Source organism: Aythya fuligula, chromosome 1 (genome assembly GCF_009819795.1).
Source record: "Aythya fuligula isolate bAytFul2 chromosome 1, bAytFul2.pri, whole genome shotgun sequence".
Taxonomy (NCBI): domain Eukaryota; kingdom Metazoa; phylum Chordata; class Aves; order Anseriformes; family Anatidae; genus Aythya; species Aythya fuligula.
In genome coordinates this window covers 80,568,167-80,586,150 of record NC_045559.1, presented here as the reverse complement: position 1 = coordinate 80,586,150, position 17,984 = coordinate 80,568,167, and the positions used below count along the sequence as shown (strand labels likewise).

Below are 17,984 nucleotides of genomic sequence, written 5' to 3'. Positions count from 1 at the left end.
AGTATTTTTGACTGGGAAACAAACAGATAACCTCCTTCTTACCTAAATTCCTAGTTCTGCCCTCCCCTACGCTGAGTGGCAAGCTGTTCTGAAGGAGTAAAACAGCCCACCTTGAACTCCCCGCATTCCCCATGAGTGACTTGGGAGTACACTATCCCCTGTCCTCTCCCTAATGCAAAAGAAAGCCTGCCTGCCTAGCTACGTGTGTGAGCTCTGGATCAGCAGGAGGTAGCGGTGTGGTAGTAGGGGAATTTTCACTGGGCTGTATGCACTGCAGCCCCAGTAACCATGATGAAGGATGAATCAGAATGAACCAGGATGAACCAGGATGAACCTTGATGAACCAGGATGGTTTCTGTCAGCATCTCAGCTCCCTTCCCTACCTTATTCTCTGTTTTTCACCCTGCTGTCCAGACACCTAAGACTTGCAGAGTCCCACCCTCCAACAGTAAACCCCTGACCCCATCTCCTTTTGCAGGTAGCACTGGACTTCTCAAGCAAGGAGGAAGTCCCAGGGTCAAAAGTCAGTCTGGATCTCAAGGCTGCTCCTGGATCCCTATGCTCTGTCCAGTCTGTTGACAAGAGTGTCCTCCTGACGTGGAACAATACCCTAACAGCATACACAGTGAGTGTAGCCTCCCATGGCCATCCCCATAATGTCTGCCTGCCTTCTATCTCCATGCATTGGCAGGAGGATCCTGAAAGGAGGAAGCCCATAGTCCTAATAGGACATAGTGTCCTTAGGTGGCTGCTTTGGTATTCCTCCTCCTGGGCCTCTTCTGAGCAGTTATGTGTTGTTTGTGTTCCTAGTGCATCTGCCCTGCACTGTGGGCCTGTCTGGAGAGTGGTGGAGCTGCACACCACTGCAGAAGTAGGTGGAGAGAGCAGCTTCAAAGAGTTGCTAGTGCTCACTGCTTAGAGGGAAAGTGCTTTCCTCACATCTACCTTCCTCTCCGCCCTTCTGTCTGCTCTCAGGCAGTGAGGCTAAGCCTTTAAAAGTGATTTTTTCCCCTGCTAGGGTCCTCCTGTTCTTCTTCCTCCAGCCTTGCTGAATTATAACCATATGACAGCTCATGCTGAGCACCTGAGCAGTTCTTTAGAAAACAGAAGCCAGGGGACAGAACCCTATAAGGCTGAATTTGTAATTCAGATATGCCAATGCCCTGTGCTCAAACTGAATCATGTGTCCTATCCAAATCTTTCGTTTTAGAGTTAAAAAGCTTGAACTGTCAGAGGTGACAGTCTGCAAACTAAGGGTTTCATCCCTATATCCACTATCAACTTGGGTTTCGTGCCCTGTAGTGCAAGCTGGGCCAGTGCCAACATCTTCAAGTATGAAACTTTATGAAGTATATTAGAGGGCTACGGTACAAATATTAGACCCATACAAATACATGCATGTTGCCCAGTTCCTTATAAAGACCTCTATTTTTCCATTGCAGCTGTATAAGACAGTCTTTGAAGACAGCTTTATAATTGGAGGACGAGGGTTCCCTTATCACCTGGAAGACTTTGATGCATACCCTTGTCTGCCTCAGAAATCTGGTCTCCATAAAAAGACTCATAAGGAAGCACCGTGGTACCAAAGTGAAGCTGATGTCTTTAATCTGTTTAAGGTGATTCTCTGCATTTGTACAAAACTTTTCCTGAGACAGTGATTGCCAGTATGACATCCTGAATGCCTACAAGAATTTGCTCTTAGCAAACTTCAGCTGCCCTGACTTTCATTGATAAAAGTCATCTGTACCCTGCTCTTCTCCATCATGTCCACACTCACCTGGGGACTATGGGGAAAGATGAAACTTATCAGTAAGCATAGTGCATTCCTCATGCACTGCCCCGAGTGTGAATCTGTAAGTCTATGCATATGCATACAAACAAGTAGCATTTTTTATGGTTTCATCTATGAACAACTCACTTACTCTTGCTATCTCAAGTATTTTCAGTGTTCCTCTTCCCTTTTATTTATCACTGATTTATTCTCTTTGCTGTTTTTCCAGAAGTTGCGCATGAAAATATTAACCAATACTAAAATCAAGAAACCAGTTTCCTGTATAAAACGAGACTTTAAGAAAAAGATGTTGTCCAGCAAAGACAGTATAGTTGGTAAGTAATTGAAATTGCCCATCTCCTTGACTGAAGGGGCTCTCCTCTCCCAGTCCTGACCAGGCTGCAGCTGAGATGGCTGATTTCCACCCTGCTGTGTTTCTCCTTTGTGTGTGTATGAAAGGAATGATGTCTGTGTTCAGTTTAAAGGACCTGATTTATAAATCACAGATAAAAGCTCAAATCTCTTTGCCTTATTGGCTGTCCCTGGGTTCTGCACTCTTCACAGAAAAGGTACTGTGCTCTCCACCAGTATTTTCACAGACTTATTAAAACAGTGTGACTCCATTTAAGTGTTCTGTCCCCTTCTGGATCCAGACCAAACTTTCTGGATTTGTCAGACCGAGCCTCAGGCTAAAGTCCATCCAACCCTCTCTCCCTAAAGTTGTGTTCCCCAATGACACTGACACTGTGTCATATTGTCACTGAAAAGCCAATCCTGTGTATGCTGTTCTGTGTCTCAGGTCATTTATGGTTTGTGTTAGATTGCCTGCAAATGAAGAAGCAATTTCACCCATACTGACACATGCTGTTTTCTGATGTACCACTTGCTTTTCTGCAGACAATTATGTTGGCCATGCTGATTCTGTACTGCAGTCAGATGACACAGAAAAGCCCAAACCACGGACACATTTCCCAGAAACCTGGATTTGGGATTTGGTCCCTGTTGGGTTGGTAACAGCCTCTGCCTGCCTTCCCCAGGGAGACCCCTGGAAACTTCTGACTGCTCCTGAGCAAGTTCTCCTCTCTTTCTTCTTGCTGTAGTGATGAGGGGCAAGCATCTCTCCAACTTACTGTACCCGACACTATTACAGAATGGCATACCAATACCTTCTGTGTTGCTGATACTGGCTTTGGGCTCTCTCCTTTGGCCACGCTTAGGGTCTTCCAGCCTTTCTTTGTAGATCTGTCACTGCCCTACTCTGTGACCCGAGGAGAGACTTTCAGCCTAAAAGCCACTGTCTTCAACTACCTCAAGGACTGTATCCAAGTGAGTATTCCCCCAGTCCCATAGCCTCTGTTGGAGCAAAAGCTTGAGCCCAAAGGCAAGCTCTGAGCTTCTCAGGAGATGTAGATATAGGCATCTGGGCCACAAAGCACTGTCTTATATTTTGTGACCCATGGTATTTGCTCATTTGAGCAGGGCCTGGCACTAACTCTATGCTAATGCGTGTTTGTATACCCCACCACACTCAGGTGCACACCACCCTCAAAGACACCCCAGAACTAAAGGTGGATGCCTGTCCAGGCTGCCAGTTCACCAGCTGCCTCTGTGCCGATGAAACACAAACCTTTGTGTGGAATGTGACAGCCACCAGACTGGGTGAGGTTGAGCAGAGGGATGTGTGGCAACAGTGGGAGGAGGTGTGAAATTTGCCTGCCTCTGTGTCTGGTCCTGTCATCTGTACATAGATATCTCTGCTGCAAGTGCTCAATGACATACCCTTTTGCTTCCTGCAGGCAAAGTGAATATCACTGTAAGCAGTGTGGCAGAAGATTCACATGATCTGTGTGATAACCAGGTTGCTGTGACACCATTGCGAGGAAAGACAGACACAGTGATAAAACCTCTGCTTGTGAAGGTTAGTCAGACCCAGTCTGGAGAACACCTGGGGACAGTGAGTTACCCCATGAGGCGATTAACAAGAAGAAGCTTAGACCTTTCTTGGAAACAGGCCTACTGAGGCATGGAGACTTCCTTTCCTGCCTTCCCATTCTGAATTACTCTTTCTTCACCTGCAGCCAGAAGGTGTACTGCAAAAGAAGACGCAAAATGCCTATCTCTGTGCTACAGGTATGGAACATAAATCCCTGGCTGCTGTCCATCATGAGAGCAGGATGGAATCATAGAATGGTTTTGGTTTGGAAGGGATCCTTAATGATCATCTAGTTCGAACCCTCCTGCCATGGGCAGGGACACCTCCCACTAGACCAGGTTGCTCAAAGTCCCATTCAGCCTGGCCTTGAACACTTCCAGGGACTGTCGTGAAGTTCTGTGATCGTGAAGTTGAAGTGAACTTTCCTGGGCAACCTGTTCCAGTGCCTCAATACCCTCACAGTAAAGAAATTCTTCCTTATATCTGTTCTACACCTACTCTCTTTTGATTTAAAGCCATAACTCCTTGTCCTATCATCTTGCACTTGACCTTGTTGAACTTCATGAGGTTTGCACAGGCCCACCTTTCAAGCTTGTCCATGTCCCTCTGGATGGCATCTCTTGCTTCCAGTGTGTCGACTGCACCACACAGCTTGGTGTTGTCGGCAAAGCTGATGAGGGTATGTTCAATCCCACTGTCTGTGTCACCAACAAAGATGTTAAACAGCACCAGTTCCAGTACTGACCCCTGTGGAATGCCACTTGTCTGGTCAATCTTTTGGTGACATCTCTGATATGAGCCCCAGGTAAGCAGCAGACTTCTATCAGGAGCAGATTAGGTCAGCAGATCAGGTCAGCAGATGGGTGCTTCTATACCTCTAAGAAGAGAGTCTCCTACTACGATCACCCGTCACCTTTTTTTAGTTTCACTAGTTATTATGTGGGGAGCAGATCGGGCTGCCTTACTCAGCTCAATCCCCCCTGCAAGGGGTCTTTCCTTGTCAATCAGCAGAGGGGTGAAGCAGTTCTGCAAGGGCACCTCAGGCTTTGTGTGAAGACTTCCTCCTGCTGGCCCTTGCCATTGCAAGCTCCCATTCTTCTGTGCTATTGGCCTCTCTCCCTTTCACATGTGCTGGTTTTGGGGAGAGTTTTTGGTTGTTTGGCCATGGTTTCCCTGCAAACTGCCCTTGGAACCAGCTATCTGGTTCCATTATGCCTTGACCTGCACAGATAGTCACAGAATGGTGCCACGTAGTGGGTTAAAGTATACTTGGGCCTCCTGTTCAGCCAGTGGAGGGGGTGCTGCACCCAGCTGGCACACTGTGCCCTCATCGCTCGTGCTCACTACGGGCTGCCTATGGAGGAGGCTGCCGTCACTGTGTGTGATAAGTCTTCCCTTGAATACATTCCTGGGTTTTGCCTTCCTCAGATAACACAGTCTCTGAAGAATTCTCCCTGACCCTGCCTGCAGAAACACTGGAGGGATCTGGCCGAGCCACTTTCTCTGTCATTGGTGAGAAAGGCTTTACCTGCTCTTGGGTTCCAGTGGGAAAAGCTTGCATAATACTTTGGTCTTAATGTTGCATCAACCCAGTTCCTCCTAAAATAAACTGAAGGAGGTGTAATGTTATCCTCAGAAATGTGTATCAAGTAACCTTTTTCAGCAGTAATTCCTCTCAATATGGAATGGGTGATCCCTAGGTGACTGGAGAGGAAGACACAGGGTATCTCCTCTGATGTCTCTTGCAGCCTTCTTCCAGAATGATCCAGTCTTCCCTTGCTGTGCTGGAGTAATCCAGGAAGGATTTGAAGAAATTTGAATGTGATATGAATTGCTTCAGTTTAATGAGGAGCTGGCTCTTTTCCAGGATTCCAGCAGAGTTTGAAGAAAGCAGGAATCCCCTCAATTCATATTGCTGAATGCCTGTGCTTTTCTTTCTCTATCTCCTCCAACTCAAATTTTAGGGGATATCATGGGCCCAGCACTTCAGAATTTAGGTCAGCTGCTTGAGATGCCCTTTGGCTGTGGTGAACAAAACATGGTTCAGTTTGCACCAAACATCTTCATACTCGAGTACTTGCAGAAGACTAAACAATTGGACCCAGAAATTGAAAATATAGCATTGTATTTCCTGATAACTGGTAAGCATTGTCCTTCCTTCTCCTGCAAAAAGAAGGTACCATAAATCAGGAGTGTAGGGCATTGGTTTATTGGGAGCACGGCAGGAGAGGAAGCACTGCCAGAGCTACACTAAAGAAAGATACTACAGAGTACAAGAAATTGTTTCAAGAAAGGTAAAGCATCTTTCTGAAGAAACAAGACTTCTATCTCTGGCTATTATTGAGGTATTAAGCCTGCTTTTCTGAGAGTGGTGTGGGTAATTAATGATTTGCATTGTAACGTGATTTGCATTATAAAGTGATGCCCGTGTTTTGTTCTTTTATCAGTCTGAGGCAGACAGAGGCCTTTTCCTTGTAGAAAGAGGACATCAGCTGCTTAATTGGAATAGAGAGTGGCCATAGGGGACAGATAGGAGTTTGATAACTTAGTGTTTCCTTTTGGTTTAGGACATTTATTATGCTGGTGTGTCAGCTCTGTCCAGTACAATCCAAATTTAATGCAGTGCTACTATCTGTGTCTCATTTTGCAATGCACATCACATTCCAGCTTGGCAGTCCTCTTAACCTGCTACACAGAATGCTCAGCAGCCTCCCACGGATAGGAAGTTTACTCCCTTCATCTCCCTTTCTTTCCTGTACCATAAGTTGGGACAGATGTTTGGGAGATGGGAACTTACACAAGAGAATTGTATGAGCAGAGTAGCAATGGTAACTGGTAACTGGTGCCATGGGATGCACAGGGCATTGTGGTATAGTAGGTTTGGTTCAATGTCTCTGTAGGAACTGGTGAAGTCTCTTGCTGTAAAACATGCTTCCTTCAGCAAGGGTAAAGTGTGAGATGCTACATGCCTTCACACTGAGAGTTGTGCCCTTGCACCTGTCTTCACAGGTTACCAGCGTCAGCTGCTCTACAAACATGATGATGGTTCCTACAGTGCCTTTGGGAAGGCAGACACCCAGGGCAACACGTGGTGAGTGACCAGAGTTGGTGCTGTCATCCCAAATCTATTGTCCTTACTCTTCCTGCTCCTGGCTGTGACACAGTATTACTCTGTGCTCTGTCCACAGGCTGACAGCCTTTGTGGCCAGGTCCTTTGGACAGGCCAGCTCTCACATTTACATCGATAAGGATCATGTGCAGGATGCTGTGCTTTGGCTGCGGAAGCACCAGCTGCCCAGTGGATGCTTCCAGAGTGTGGGGAAGCTCTTCAATAATGACTTGAAGGTATGGCCAATAGCCATGGAAGTAGGATTGGGGGGAACATAACGCAGGGACAGGGCCACTTCCCTAGGCTCTTCTGCTGTGCACAGTAGCACAAAGCAATCTCCTCATGGCTTAGCACAGCCAAGACAGCTTCCCAGAGCAGAATGAAGAAGCTTGGCCTAAAACACCATGCATTTCTTCAACATGAGGTTTTAATCTCTGCTGGGTTTTCTTCATTTTTACTCTAGCCAAATGGCACCATGTCTGATTGTACCAAGGCCCATTAAGGGCACAGAGAGAAATATTTGTATCCTCTAGTGCTTGTCTATAATACTTTGGCCAGATTATCCCTCTTTTCATTCTGTGGGCCATAGCCCACAGTAGAAATTGTCCAGATAGGCCTGATTTTGTGCTCTAATATGAGATTATCTGAAGACACAATTGTCCCTGCACTGTACACCGACTATAAATTCTCCTGGAGCCTGGCACCCCAAAAATTGATCCCTGCCCTGTAGCTGGAAATGCACGATGAACATGCCCTGGTGCTCAGGTACCAAGCATCTGCATGCATTCTGGCAGTACCTGGGTTCTTGTTGTTTGTAACGGTAAGAATAAGTCAGACTGATAATACTGCAAAGTCACCCTTACTAAATATAAGGCAAATTTATGGAAGAAAGCAAGCTGATATTTTAGCAAAGCAAGGGGTTACATTTTTTTTTCTTAAAACTTTTATGCAGTACAAAATAAAACCAGAATGTACATGTAGACTGTTCATCCTTCTCTGACTTTCATTCATTTCTTAACATGGGCTTTCTGTCTGTACACATCTTTTGGGGCACAACAAAGTGCCCTCCTATTGCACTTTGAAGATTTGGCTATCAATGTGAACAATGCTTCATGGCATCTCAGCCCAAATTTCTCCCCTCATTTATGATGCAGTCTTGTCTCATGTGTAAGGATGTAGGCAAAACTTCCCTGAGAATGCATGTCCTCTGATGGGGAAAGAAATACTTGAATGCCTGTTTACCTATGTTAATCTGTAGCTTCTCGCTGTCAACCGATTTGTATGTAACCTTGCATTGCTTCTTGTATACAAATCCTACACCATAAAAACTTTGTTCTAGTGTCCATTTGTAACATATTTTATAAAATATATAGCTCACCACTTCAAGGGTGGTGAGGCACTGGCACAGGTTGCCCGGAGAAGCTGTGGATGCCCCACTCCTGGAAGTGTTCAAGACCAGGTTGGATGGGCAACCTGATCTAGTGGAAGGTGTCCCTGCTTGTGGCAAGGGTGTTGGAATTAGGAGATCTTTAAGATCTCTTCTAACCCAAACCATTCTATGATGCTATGAACAGTTTGGTTCATTCCCTTCTATGAAAAGTTATGCCTAGGCTGCTTGCCTATGCTGCATGGCTCTGAGGCTGTCTCAGCACGAGACTTTTGCAATGTTCAGGAAATGAGCTAGGAGTGATTTTTTTCAGTTCCTATGTCAAGAATGTCCAGAAGCATGCTACTACCCTCTGGTAAATATGCTATCCATAGGCAGTTTCAGTCGTTAAACAATAACAGTCCACGCAATGCTTGCAGGCAAGCAATGTTTTTTTTTTGTTTTTGTTTTTGTTTTTTCCCCTTTCTGATGTCTGTCTGTGACTTGCAGGGTGGTGTGGATGATACACTCTCATTAACAGCCTATATCACTGCTTCACTCGTGGAGCTCCACCTGGAGAAGAATGTAAGTCACATTTGAACTCTTGTAGGGTTTGGGAGCATGATCCACCCATCGTTCCTCACAAGGTCTGTGGGTTCAGGGAATACTCAGATTGAGTTGGTGAAAGGCTCTGTCATGACGCACCTTTGCACATGAATAATCTCAAAAAGAAATCTTTGCCATGGTTAAGGTGTGTGCTCTGACTTGCAACAAGCAGAGCATTTGCCATTCCCAGATAATCTTAGGGGGAACAATAGTCTTTGAAAATGATGCAGGGCTTGCAGAAAAGATGTATCCGGGATACTGTAGTGTTATTGATACTATTTCAAAACAAAAATGTCCCAAATGAAATTTACAGTGTTTCTTTCTGATTCCTTCTGTTTCTTCTGATTCTTTTATCAGGATACAATGCTGGATAATGCTTTGCATTGCCTCAAGAATGTAACAATTGATGAGACCAATCTTTATGTCAAGGCCTTGATGGCTTATGTCTTCACATTGACTAAGGACATGGAGATGAGACAACAGCTCCTGGATAAGCTAGAGAAGGAAACTGGTAAGCTGTTGCCTTTTAGAAGAATGGGTTCAAGAGAGTGCGTTTAAGACCTGATATTGGTAGGATTTAATTATAGTGGATTGGAAAATTTAACTTTTCTTACATCGTTTTTTGTGTCAGAAAATGATAATTTATTGAAGCTGTGAAAGGTTTCTAGTATTCAGGAGAGAATTCTGGAGACAATTGGACCAAAGAGAAAATTTCTGTTCAAAAGGAACAGATGCAATCTACATTTAATTTGTGGGGTCAAAGTCTCACTTCACTTTAGGAAGAGTTGGCTTCAAATCTTGACCCTATCATTCCTCAGCAATTCATACACAGTACAAGAAACCTCGCAGAGGCAACTTGCCTTACTATGTCTATTCAGCTGCTGGTTAAGACATTCAAGCCTTTTGACAGTTTCCACATTGCTGCTCTACTCAGCTCAGGGATCTTGGTTTTATGAATCTTTAGTTCAGTTCTTCCTTTTGTCTCTTTAACTTGCAAAGAATTGGACTTAGATCCCAAATGAAGATTCCAGGTAGGGTTTGAAATCACGTAAGCATATGCTGATATAGTTGGTAACAGCAGTACCTGACTTGGCTTAAATAAGTTCTTCCCCATATCTCTTCATATGGCAGTATGGTGAACTACCCCAAGAACTGAAAAATAACAGAAGAAAAAGGAAGAGAGTATTTTTCAGCCACACCAGCTACCAGTGTAGTTCACTGCATATCCATTCAAGCTGCTGAGGTGGTTTAACAGGGTGGCAGGTGTGAGAACTGGAAGGAGTAGAATTGCACACACTAGAGCTACTACTGAAAAGGTACATATGGAATGAGTGACTGGAGCACACCCTCACTGATATTCAGTCAGCCTGATATTTCTAACTTACTGAGCACTTTGGAAAATATCCCCTTGAGAACTTAGGGCATGGAACACTACAAATTGCCTACGGGTCAAACAACAGTTTTCTTTGGTTCTTGCTTCCACTGATAATAGCTGGCAATGACATGCCAAGAACATTGGAGTTGTAAGTGAGGGAAAGTGTTTGTTAAACTTGTCTAAATATGTCTGTGTCCTGCCTGCTGAGTCTGAGGATGTGAGAGCAGCTACCAGCAGCAGCCAGTTTGTCTAATGGAGAATCCCTGCCTGAGAGGGCTACCTTCTGTTGGCTGGAGACATAACTTCCGTGGCTAGGTGACTGGGATTCTGTTATCCTCACTAGCAGGATTACAGTTGGATCTTGATGAGAAATTTGGTGCTTTTTAAAGAATCAAGGTTAATCTATAGGTTGTCTATGGCTGTATCTCCCAGAGGCTTTCTACCATTTAACAAAAAAATTGTTCTGCTTATGTCACCTTGGAAGTAACAAATCAAAAATGCCTCATGTGAAAACTTTCCACTGTGATAAGCATGATGAAGTAATACAAATCTTTAAAGTCCCTAAGCTAAATTATAAAGTCTTTATGCTGGTTTTATGCAAACAACTGTTTTTGTGATTCTTTTTTTCAAAAGTGAAGATTTGTTTTGAAAATAGACTTAGTACTTCAGGTTTCCACATATCTGCAGAAGATTTCTACAGCAGCACAATTAATCTAAACTCTTAGCTGAATTTTAGCTACCCTCTACCAATACCACAGCAAAGCTTTCAACCTAATTCAAATGCATTCAGCACCTGTAGGCTTGGACCACAGGTGGAAATCCACTAGTATCTCAAATTGTCCCAGCATATCCACTGTATAGGTAGGCTGCAACAAGATCAGCTGGGTAGTCTTGCTCCTCCAGTTGCCTGCCAGCAATTCACCCTCAAGGAGTGACCGATTATTGTAAAATAGATGCAACTGACTGCAGATAAGTCCTAGAGCTTCTCAGCTTGAAGAACCCTGTTAGATTATCCCAGGTAAGTGCAGAAACAGCAAAAATACTGTAGGATGGGAATAATTTGCATTGGGGACTTCTACAAGAGTGTAAAACTAGGTTCTAAGGCAAGAAATAGTTGTGTCTTCACGCCAGACCGAAAATGCCCTCAGGCTCTCAGAGTCAAGTCATGCATTCTACACCACTTAATGACCTTAACGAACTAGTCACTGTCCAGAATCCACCCTCCTCACAGCACATCACTGAGAAAGAAGTTCATGGGTGCAGAGCAAAAACCAATATGGCTCCCTCATCCTAGGTTGGGATGAGGGGAATTGGACCTGGTTCGTCACTGTCACCACTAACTGGACATAGCTTTCAATATACACAGAGCTCAATAAGACCAGGACGGCACTTTAAGCAAAAAGCCTGTGTTGAGAATCAATCAGTTCCAGAGGAACAGTTTCTTAGAAGAAATGATGAGGATTTGGGGCCATATATGCAGCCTGGATCTCCAGTGCTTTCAAAGGAAGAAATGCAGTCTAACGTAGCTAGATGGCCTTTCAGAGCACAAAAACAAACAAACAAACAAACAAACAACAACAACAACAAAACCACACACACACACACAAAAAAAAACAACCAAACAAAAAACAACAACAACAAAAAAACAGGAAGGAAGGATTGGCTTCTGCACTCTGAGGTGGTCCAGAAAGCTTCAGGCATTTCTGATGTTGTAAAGAAAGCTACCAGTCCTCCGGGGCTACTGGCACAGAATGAGCTAATGCTCACAGGTATCTAATGTTTTCCTCTTCCACATGCTTCTCCCTGCAACAGCAGAACATCTGACATCAGATTCCAGTAGTAAAGAATCTTCTTCTTCTATGATTGAGACAGTAGCCTACATCCTTCTGGCTCACGTCTCCAACCCAGACTTGGCAGTCAATGAAAATACAGCGAGCAAGCTTGTGCACTGGCTCAGTGAACAAAGAAATGCCCGTGGGGGATTTGCTTCCACACAGGTAACAAGCTGGAGAAAGTTACGGGGGAAGGAGAGAGACTGTACCTGGAGAGATATGCATGTGTCTTGCATGTGCATATGTCTTGCATGTCACTCCAGATCCACCCTTTGAAGAGAGGCATACATGAGCCCTGTTTGGGAAGGGGAGTGCTGTGGGGAAGCCTTTCTTTTCTGTGGTGTAATTGGGATCACCCAACTCTGTGACTGCCAGTCCTAGGGCTCTGAAGCCACCCTTGCCAACTAACAGAAGTCATCCTGCTACCTATGCCCTTACTGGCACAGTTGCATCACAGCATGATGCAGGGCCATGAGGTGTGTGGTTCTCCATGTAGTGCTTGGATTAGTGTGATGGATCTTGTACTGCATTGCTACATACCAAAGTGACTATCTTTCTATCTTCAGGACACAGTTGTGAGCCTGCAGGCACTGTCTCAGTATGCAGCCCTGTTTCCTCAAGAAATGAGAAATGTAAATGTGACAGTGAAAGGAAAGGAAGCTTCTCCGTTAGAGTTCCACGTGCACAGGAACAACAAGTTGGTCCTGCAACAGGCATCTCTTCTTGCAGTCCCAGGGACGTACACAGTACAGGCGACTGGCAGTGGCTGTGTGTATGTACAGGTGAGCATACAGAATGAACAGAGCTGTTAATTTTTTTCCACTGACCCTTTAAGTGAGGTTTGATTCTAAGTAGGTACTATTGCCTCAGGTTCTGAGAACTTGAAGAAGCTTGACTTCTTTCTCTTTATGGGCAGGATTTTAGCTAATGTGCTTTCTCACAACTTAATTTTTTTTTCAGTAAAAATGAGACAGTGTTGTATTGAGTGAGGCCTTGGGTTGCAGATAGCTGAGCCTCCAAGCTGGGGATTACACTTGGCAGATGTATCAGACCCTATGTGCTGAACACAGCATATCTAAACAGAAAGCACAGCTGTAGCCAGCTGTGTTCATTGCTGGTTATTGATTTGTTAAAAGCTGGAAGCGCAGATAGGCCTTTGTCTCCTGCAGGGAAGCTCTGGGGCACTTTACAGGCATGTTTTCTCCTCCACCAGAGTACTCTCTACTATAACACCCCACCACCAAAAACAGAAGAGGCCTTTGTCCTGGATGTGCAAACAATACCAAGAGAATGTGATGGTGTTGGGAAACAGCTTGACATCCACATTTCTGTCAGGTATGGGGTTCCTTAAAGCTCTTCCTTCAGCAGAAAAAAAACACCTAAATACCTCCTGTCTGTGGCAACAAACACCAGGGCAGACCCTTCTCCTCTATAGATTCCAAGTGTTGTCTGATAAAATGTTTGTATTCGTTACCTGGTGTGCAATGAGCCAATCCACACACTACCTCAAGATACTGTTTATTTCGGAATTGGGCAAGACTGGATACCAGGTGGTTTCCCACAAAGCTGGCACCCCTAAGGATTTTTCAAGCCACTCTTTATACAATCTCTTATCAATACATCTACAATCCCCCAGCCTCTGATTGGTTAGATAATTAGCAAACCGCCAATATGACAGATTCATTCTATATATCCTCAGAAAGAAAGGGTCCCTTGTTGAGGTGAGGTCTCCCAGCCTAGGGACATGGTTTTTACTATTACAATGAGGATAGTTCATGGATAGTTCACATTAGAATACTCCTAATTTTTGTTTTTCAGCCAACTATTCACATTACGTTGATTCGTGACATATTCAAGGGAATACATCAGGATGCTTCCCTCAAGAATGTCAACATAACATTCTTGCTGATTAGCATTTCCTCAGTTAAACATCCTTTAGACATCTCCAAGGCCTAGGTAATCTCGCCCTTTCCTCAAAGTACATATTTTCTCTCTTTCACACAAAACAAAAGTTAACTATACACTGGTATCACAAGAAGATCATGAAGTGAGAGCTAAGGCCGGGGGAAGCAAGGGAAACACATTGGCAGTGGCTTGCATAATCACAGCAACCATCTCAGTCAGCTCAGCAGCTCCCAGAGCACTGGGAAAGCAAGAAAATGAGACCAGTCTGCTCCCTATCTGTAATATCACAGATAACTTCAATTTTTGTAGAGGGCAGTGTGAATATTAAGCATTATACATTTGCTGCACAATCTGTCTCCATATTGAGCAAGTAGATGGGGCATAGGACTTTTTCATTTCTCCTATTAGCTAGGCAAGCTGCTGTGCTTTCACATCACTGTAGAGCATACCAGAATTTGGACCATAGTCCATCACTGGAAATGCTGTGATGCCTTCTGCATCTAATGTGCTTCTCTCCTGCCTTTCTTCAGTTACATCGGGGACCGTGGGACCAGTAACATGGCCCTGGTGGAGGTGGAGATGCTGTCAGGGTTCATTGCTATGAAGAGGTCTGTGAATGCGGTAAGACTTTTTCCTCTGTCCTCCTCTGAAGATAAGATCTACTTTCCAGATGTAACTCAGCCAGAAATATCCAAACCTCTAAGAACTGCTGAAATACAGTAGCTACTGTGAGGTTATCTTAATATAAGATAACTAGATGAACCAAGTGCAGATATAGGGTACTATTTCACAAGGTAACTTTCTGCTTACTGAACTGATTGTGCAGTTTTGTCATGTCCAGTAGTGAAGGTCACGTATGAGGAAAGAAGTTAGAAACGAGCTGAAGAACACCTACTTAGAACCATTTGGGATGCACTGAAACTCCTCTCGGTTACCAGTGCTATTTTATTTGGAGGGATACTCCATAAATAATCGTTAAATCTCATTGAGTTGCTTAATGACTTGCTTCAGTGTTCCGGGAAATAGTTAAAAGATCCATCGTATTTTCCTATTAAAGGGCTTTACCTTTTCTACAAGTGCTGAAAGTAGGATCACAGCTCAAGGACGTTAGTTCCAAATCTGAGAAAGTCTTTTCTAAGGCTCTGTGTGCTCCCAGCAAATATCAATGCCCTTATAGTTAGGAAATGCAGGCCTTCCCTTATCTAGGCTAAGTGCCATAATTAGCAGTGGTACACTGACAAATATCAAAGTATGTGTGAAATAACAGGCAAGTCCAATGAGCTGATGCTAACCAAACATCTCTTGTTTTCCAACATAGCTGGAGAAGGTACTCTTTGTGAAAAAGACAGAGATAAAAACAGACAGAGTCACAATCTACTTGGAAGAGGTAAGAGGAAGACTACAGGGATCTGCTCATTCAAGTAGTATTCAAGCAGTACTGCTGCAACAGCAGAACTTTGTCTTGGGTCTCTCATAGTAGCAGCAGCAGTGTTTTGTGTTGGGACTTTTAGAGATCAGAAATACAAATCTCTAGGCTGGTCAAGCAAGTCAAAATTTTGACAAAAGAGGAAGGGGCCAGGGGGGGAGAACATTTAAAGGTGAATAAAGAAATCTCTGATGCAGGGGGAATAAAGTTGGGATGCAGATGACTTTGAGACAGTCAGTGCATTTCTGATCCTTTCTGTTCTTCCCTCCAGCTGGATAAGACTTCTCTGAAGCTTAACATCTCAGTGGAACAAGATATTGAAGTACAGAACCTGAAACCAGCAACAGTGCATGTCTATGACTACTATAAGCCAGGTGAGATTTCAGTGGCATAGGCAGAGGGTCACTATCTTACCCCCCGCTCATATCCTTTATAACCCTTACTCAGTGCACTTCTTCCAGCAACTCTGATCTTGGGTTTCCTCTGTACAGAATTTCTACATTCATGTTGCAGAATCATTTGCTTTTCTCTCCCTGTACATTTCTTGGGATGAGACTGATGGACACTGCCGTTATCTTTTGGTGTACATGTATTCAAAATTACAGTGTTTTTTGACTTGCTCTAACTTCAGGCTAGGTCTCTGCAGAAAGAAAACTTCTTTGTCAATTTAACAGGTCTTCTCCTTCTTCGTAGCTCTCTTGAAAATATTTAGGCATTTGTTTAAAATCAGTGTAACATGCTGCCACCCTGACCCATCGTAAGGCAGAATTTAGTTCTATGCTTTTCAGATACAGTGTAATAATCCTGCTACCCACTGGGTGCTGTCACATCTGAGAAGATATTAAGAAAATAATTTCTTATCCTTTAAAGCTCTAAATGAACTATTAGCACACACAAATCTTGGTGTTATTGTGAGCCACTCTCTGATTATTCCATGACCAGTATGAGGCGAAACAGCAGACATAACAATAAGAATTATTAAAAAAGAATATGAGAGCAAAATGTGAAAGGTAGCACTGGAGATTTAGAAAGCTGCACTGTAGGTCTACATGTTGTATACTGATTTATTTATTTATTTATTTATTTTTCCCCCTCCCACGCTATGTCAAGAGGAGGAGAATTCTTAATCCTGCCTTTACAGACCTAAATACTGTCACCTGATATGCTCTCTTTGCTATCCCATCCTCTACCAGAAGTTTTGTGCTTAATATGTACACTTTAAAAACTGTTATATGACAAGAGATTACCAATTATCAGTAAAAAATGAGGCTTCCAGGAAAGCCTACTGAAAGGTTTTCTGTTTAAAAAAACGTTCTTCTATTAGAAGGCATCACACTGTGTAATAGTACCTTTTATAGCTGGAGTGGACATGTGTGAAGGAAAATTCTAGAAATTTTTTGTTCCTGTATTCACAACCTGAAAAATTAAGGTAGTGGGATGGTTGTGTTAAAGAAAAAAGCTTGGCATTATCTTACCATGTAGTTCTGCGGCTCACCATACATTCTTTTTTTTTTGTTCCTACAGATGACCGCACAGCAAGAGAATACAATTCCCCTTGCAGTTCAGGTTAGTGTTAATAGGCTTTCAAGATGGGAACAGATGAAATAGTAGGATCAGAAAACTGGCTGTAAGCAAGCAAAGCAGCCTGAAACCACCTCTGTTCTGTATTTAATTCCATCAAGTGCTAGATGGACTGCACGTTGAATTGAAATCTACTGTATTAGTTGTGGACACTGATGTCAGTGTAGACCAGGGTCTGAACATACCATAGAGAGTTTAAAGGATCCATTTTTATTCCATTTCCATATATCCCTCACGTGTGCAGTCCTCACAGTATCCCAAATCTGAATGCAACTGGAAATGCCTATGTCAATGACAAAAATATGTTGCAATTCATTCCCTATGACCTCTTGGCCCTTTGACTTGTTCCTAAAAATTCATTACTCACTGTGCCTTTTCCTGTTCTTTCTTTCTGCAGATGTCTAGATGGATTCCTACCAGAACTCCATGGCTCTGGAACCAACAATCTGAGTTTCCCACTTCCAAAAGGAAAACTTCATTGCTTTGGCTCTACTCTGTGTACTCTGCTGTACACACTTGTGTTCTGTTGGATGCACCCTGTTTCTTCTGATGCCCTAGTTTTTATGTGAAACATGACTTGACGTGCAGTACTTTGGGTTCAAGTGAAATAAAGTACACAGAACTTGAAAAGAATGCAGTGACTTGATAGTTGATGAAATCTGCACAGAGTTCAATGTCTGAAAAACAAGAGAAAGAAACATTTCTTAGGTCATGATTACAAAATTTTCTTTTTGTTGTCATATTGGCTTAAGAATTCCTTTCCTCCCTGAGTCCCATCTCTGGGATACCTTCTCAAATGTTTTAACACAACATTGTGTTTGCAGTCAAACTCCAAGCAAAAAATGTAGTTTTTAACCATGTTCTGGGGTTGCTACATGGCCCTCTGAACCATCTTTCTTTCACAGCTGAAGAGTAAGAACAGGCAAAGGAAAGCCAAAGGAGAACTACTTTGCCAGATCTCCAGACAGTGTCCTATAAAGGGAGGCCATTAGGCCAAAATAATTCTCTCCAAATTCTCTATGTGTTGTGCAGACACTTGTTTGTCTCTAGTTCTTATGTCAAGCTGGAGTATTTTAGAAA

At 43.5% G+C, this 17,984-nt stretch overlaps 1 protein-coding gene across 1 annotated transcript in view; it reads left to right on the top strand.

Annotated features, from left to right (window-relative positions):
* The window catches only part of LOC116489844 (alpha-2-macroglobulin-like protein 1), a 28,883-nt gene extending 11,574 nt beyond the window's left edge, over positions 1-17,309 (top strand). The window contains exons 16-37 of the mRNA XM_032188586.1: positions 479-625; positions 1,443-1,616; positions 2,001-2,106; positions 2,669-2,777; positions 2,872-3,097; positions 3,304-3,430; positions 3,568-3,689; positions 3,850-3,901; positions 5,133-5,216; positions 5,669-5,845; positions 6,714-6,795; positions 6,893-7,049; positions 8,690-8,764; positions 9,143-9,296; positions 11,973-12,157; positions 12,559-12,774; positions 13,206-13,327; positions 14,428-14,518; positions 15,216-15,284; positions 15,595-15,697; positions 16,848-16,889; positions 17,302-17,309. Coding sequence (XP_032044477.1) covers positions 479-625; positions 1,443-1,616; positions 2,001-2,106; positions 2,669-2,777; positions 2,872-3,097; positions 3,304-3,430; positions 3,568-3,689; positions 3,850-3,901; positions 5,133-5,216; positions 5,669-5,845; positions 6,714-6,795; positions 6,893-7,049; positions 8,690-8,764; positions 9,143-9,296; positions 11,973-12,157; positions 12,559-12,774; positions 13,206-13,327; positions 14,428-14,518; positions 15,216-15,284; positions 15,595-15,697; positions 16,848-16,889; positions 17,302-17,309 — 2,628 coding nt within the window. The remainder of the gene's footprint in view (positions 1-478; positions 626-1,442; positions 1,617-2,000; positions 2,107-2,668; positions 2,778-2,871; positions 3,098-3,303; positions 3,431-3,567; positions 3,690-3,849; positions 3,902-5,132; positions 5,217-5,668; positions 5,846-6,713; positions 6,796-6,892; positions 7,050-8,689; positions 8,765-9,142; positions 9,297-11,972; positions 12,158-12,558; positions 12,775-13,205; positions 13,328-14,427; positions 14,519-15,215; positions 15,285-15,594; positions 15,698-16,847; positions 16,890-17,301) is intronic.
* Positions 17,310-17,984: the final 675 nt, after the last annotated feature.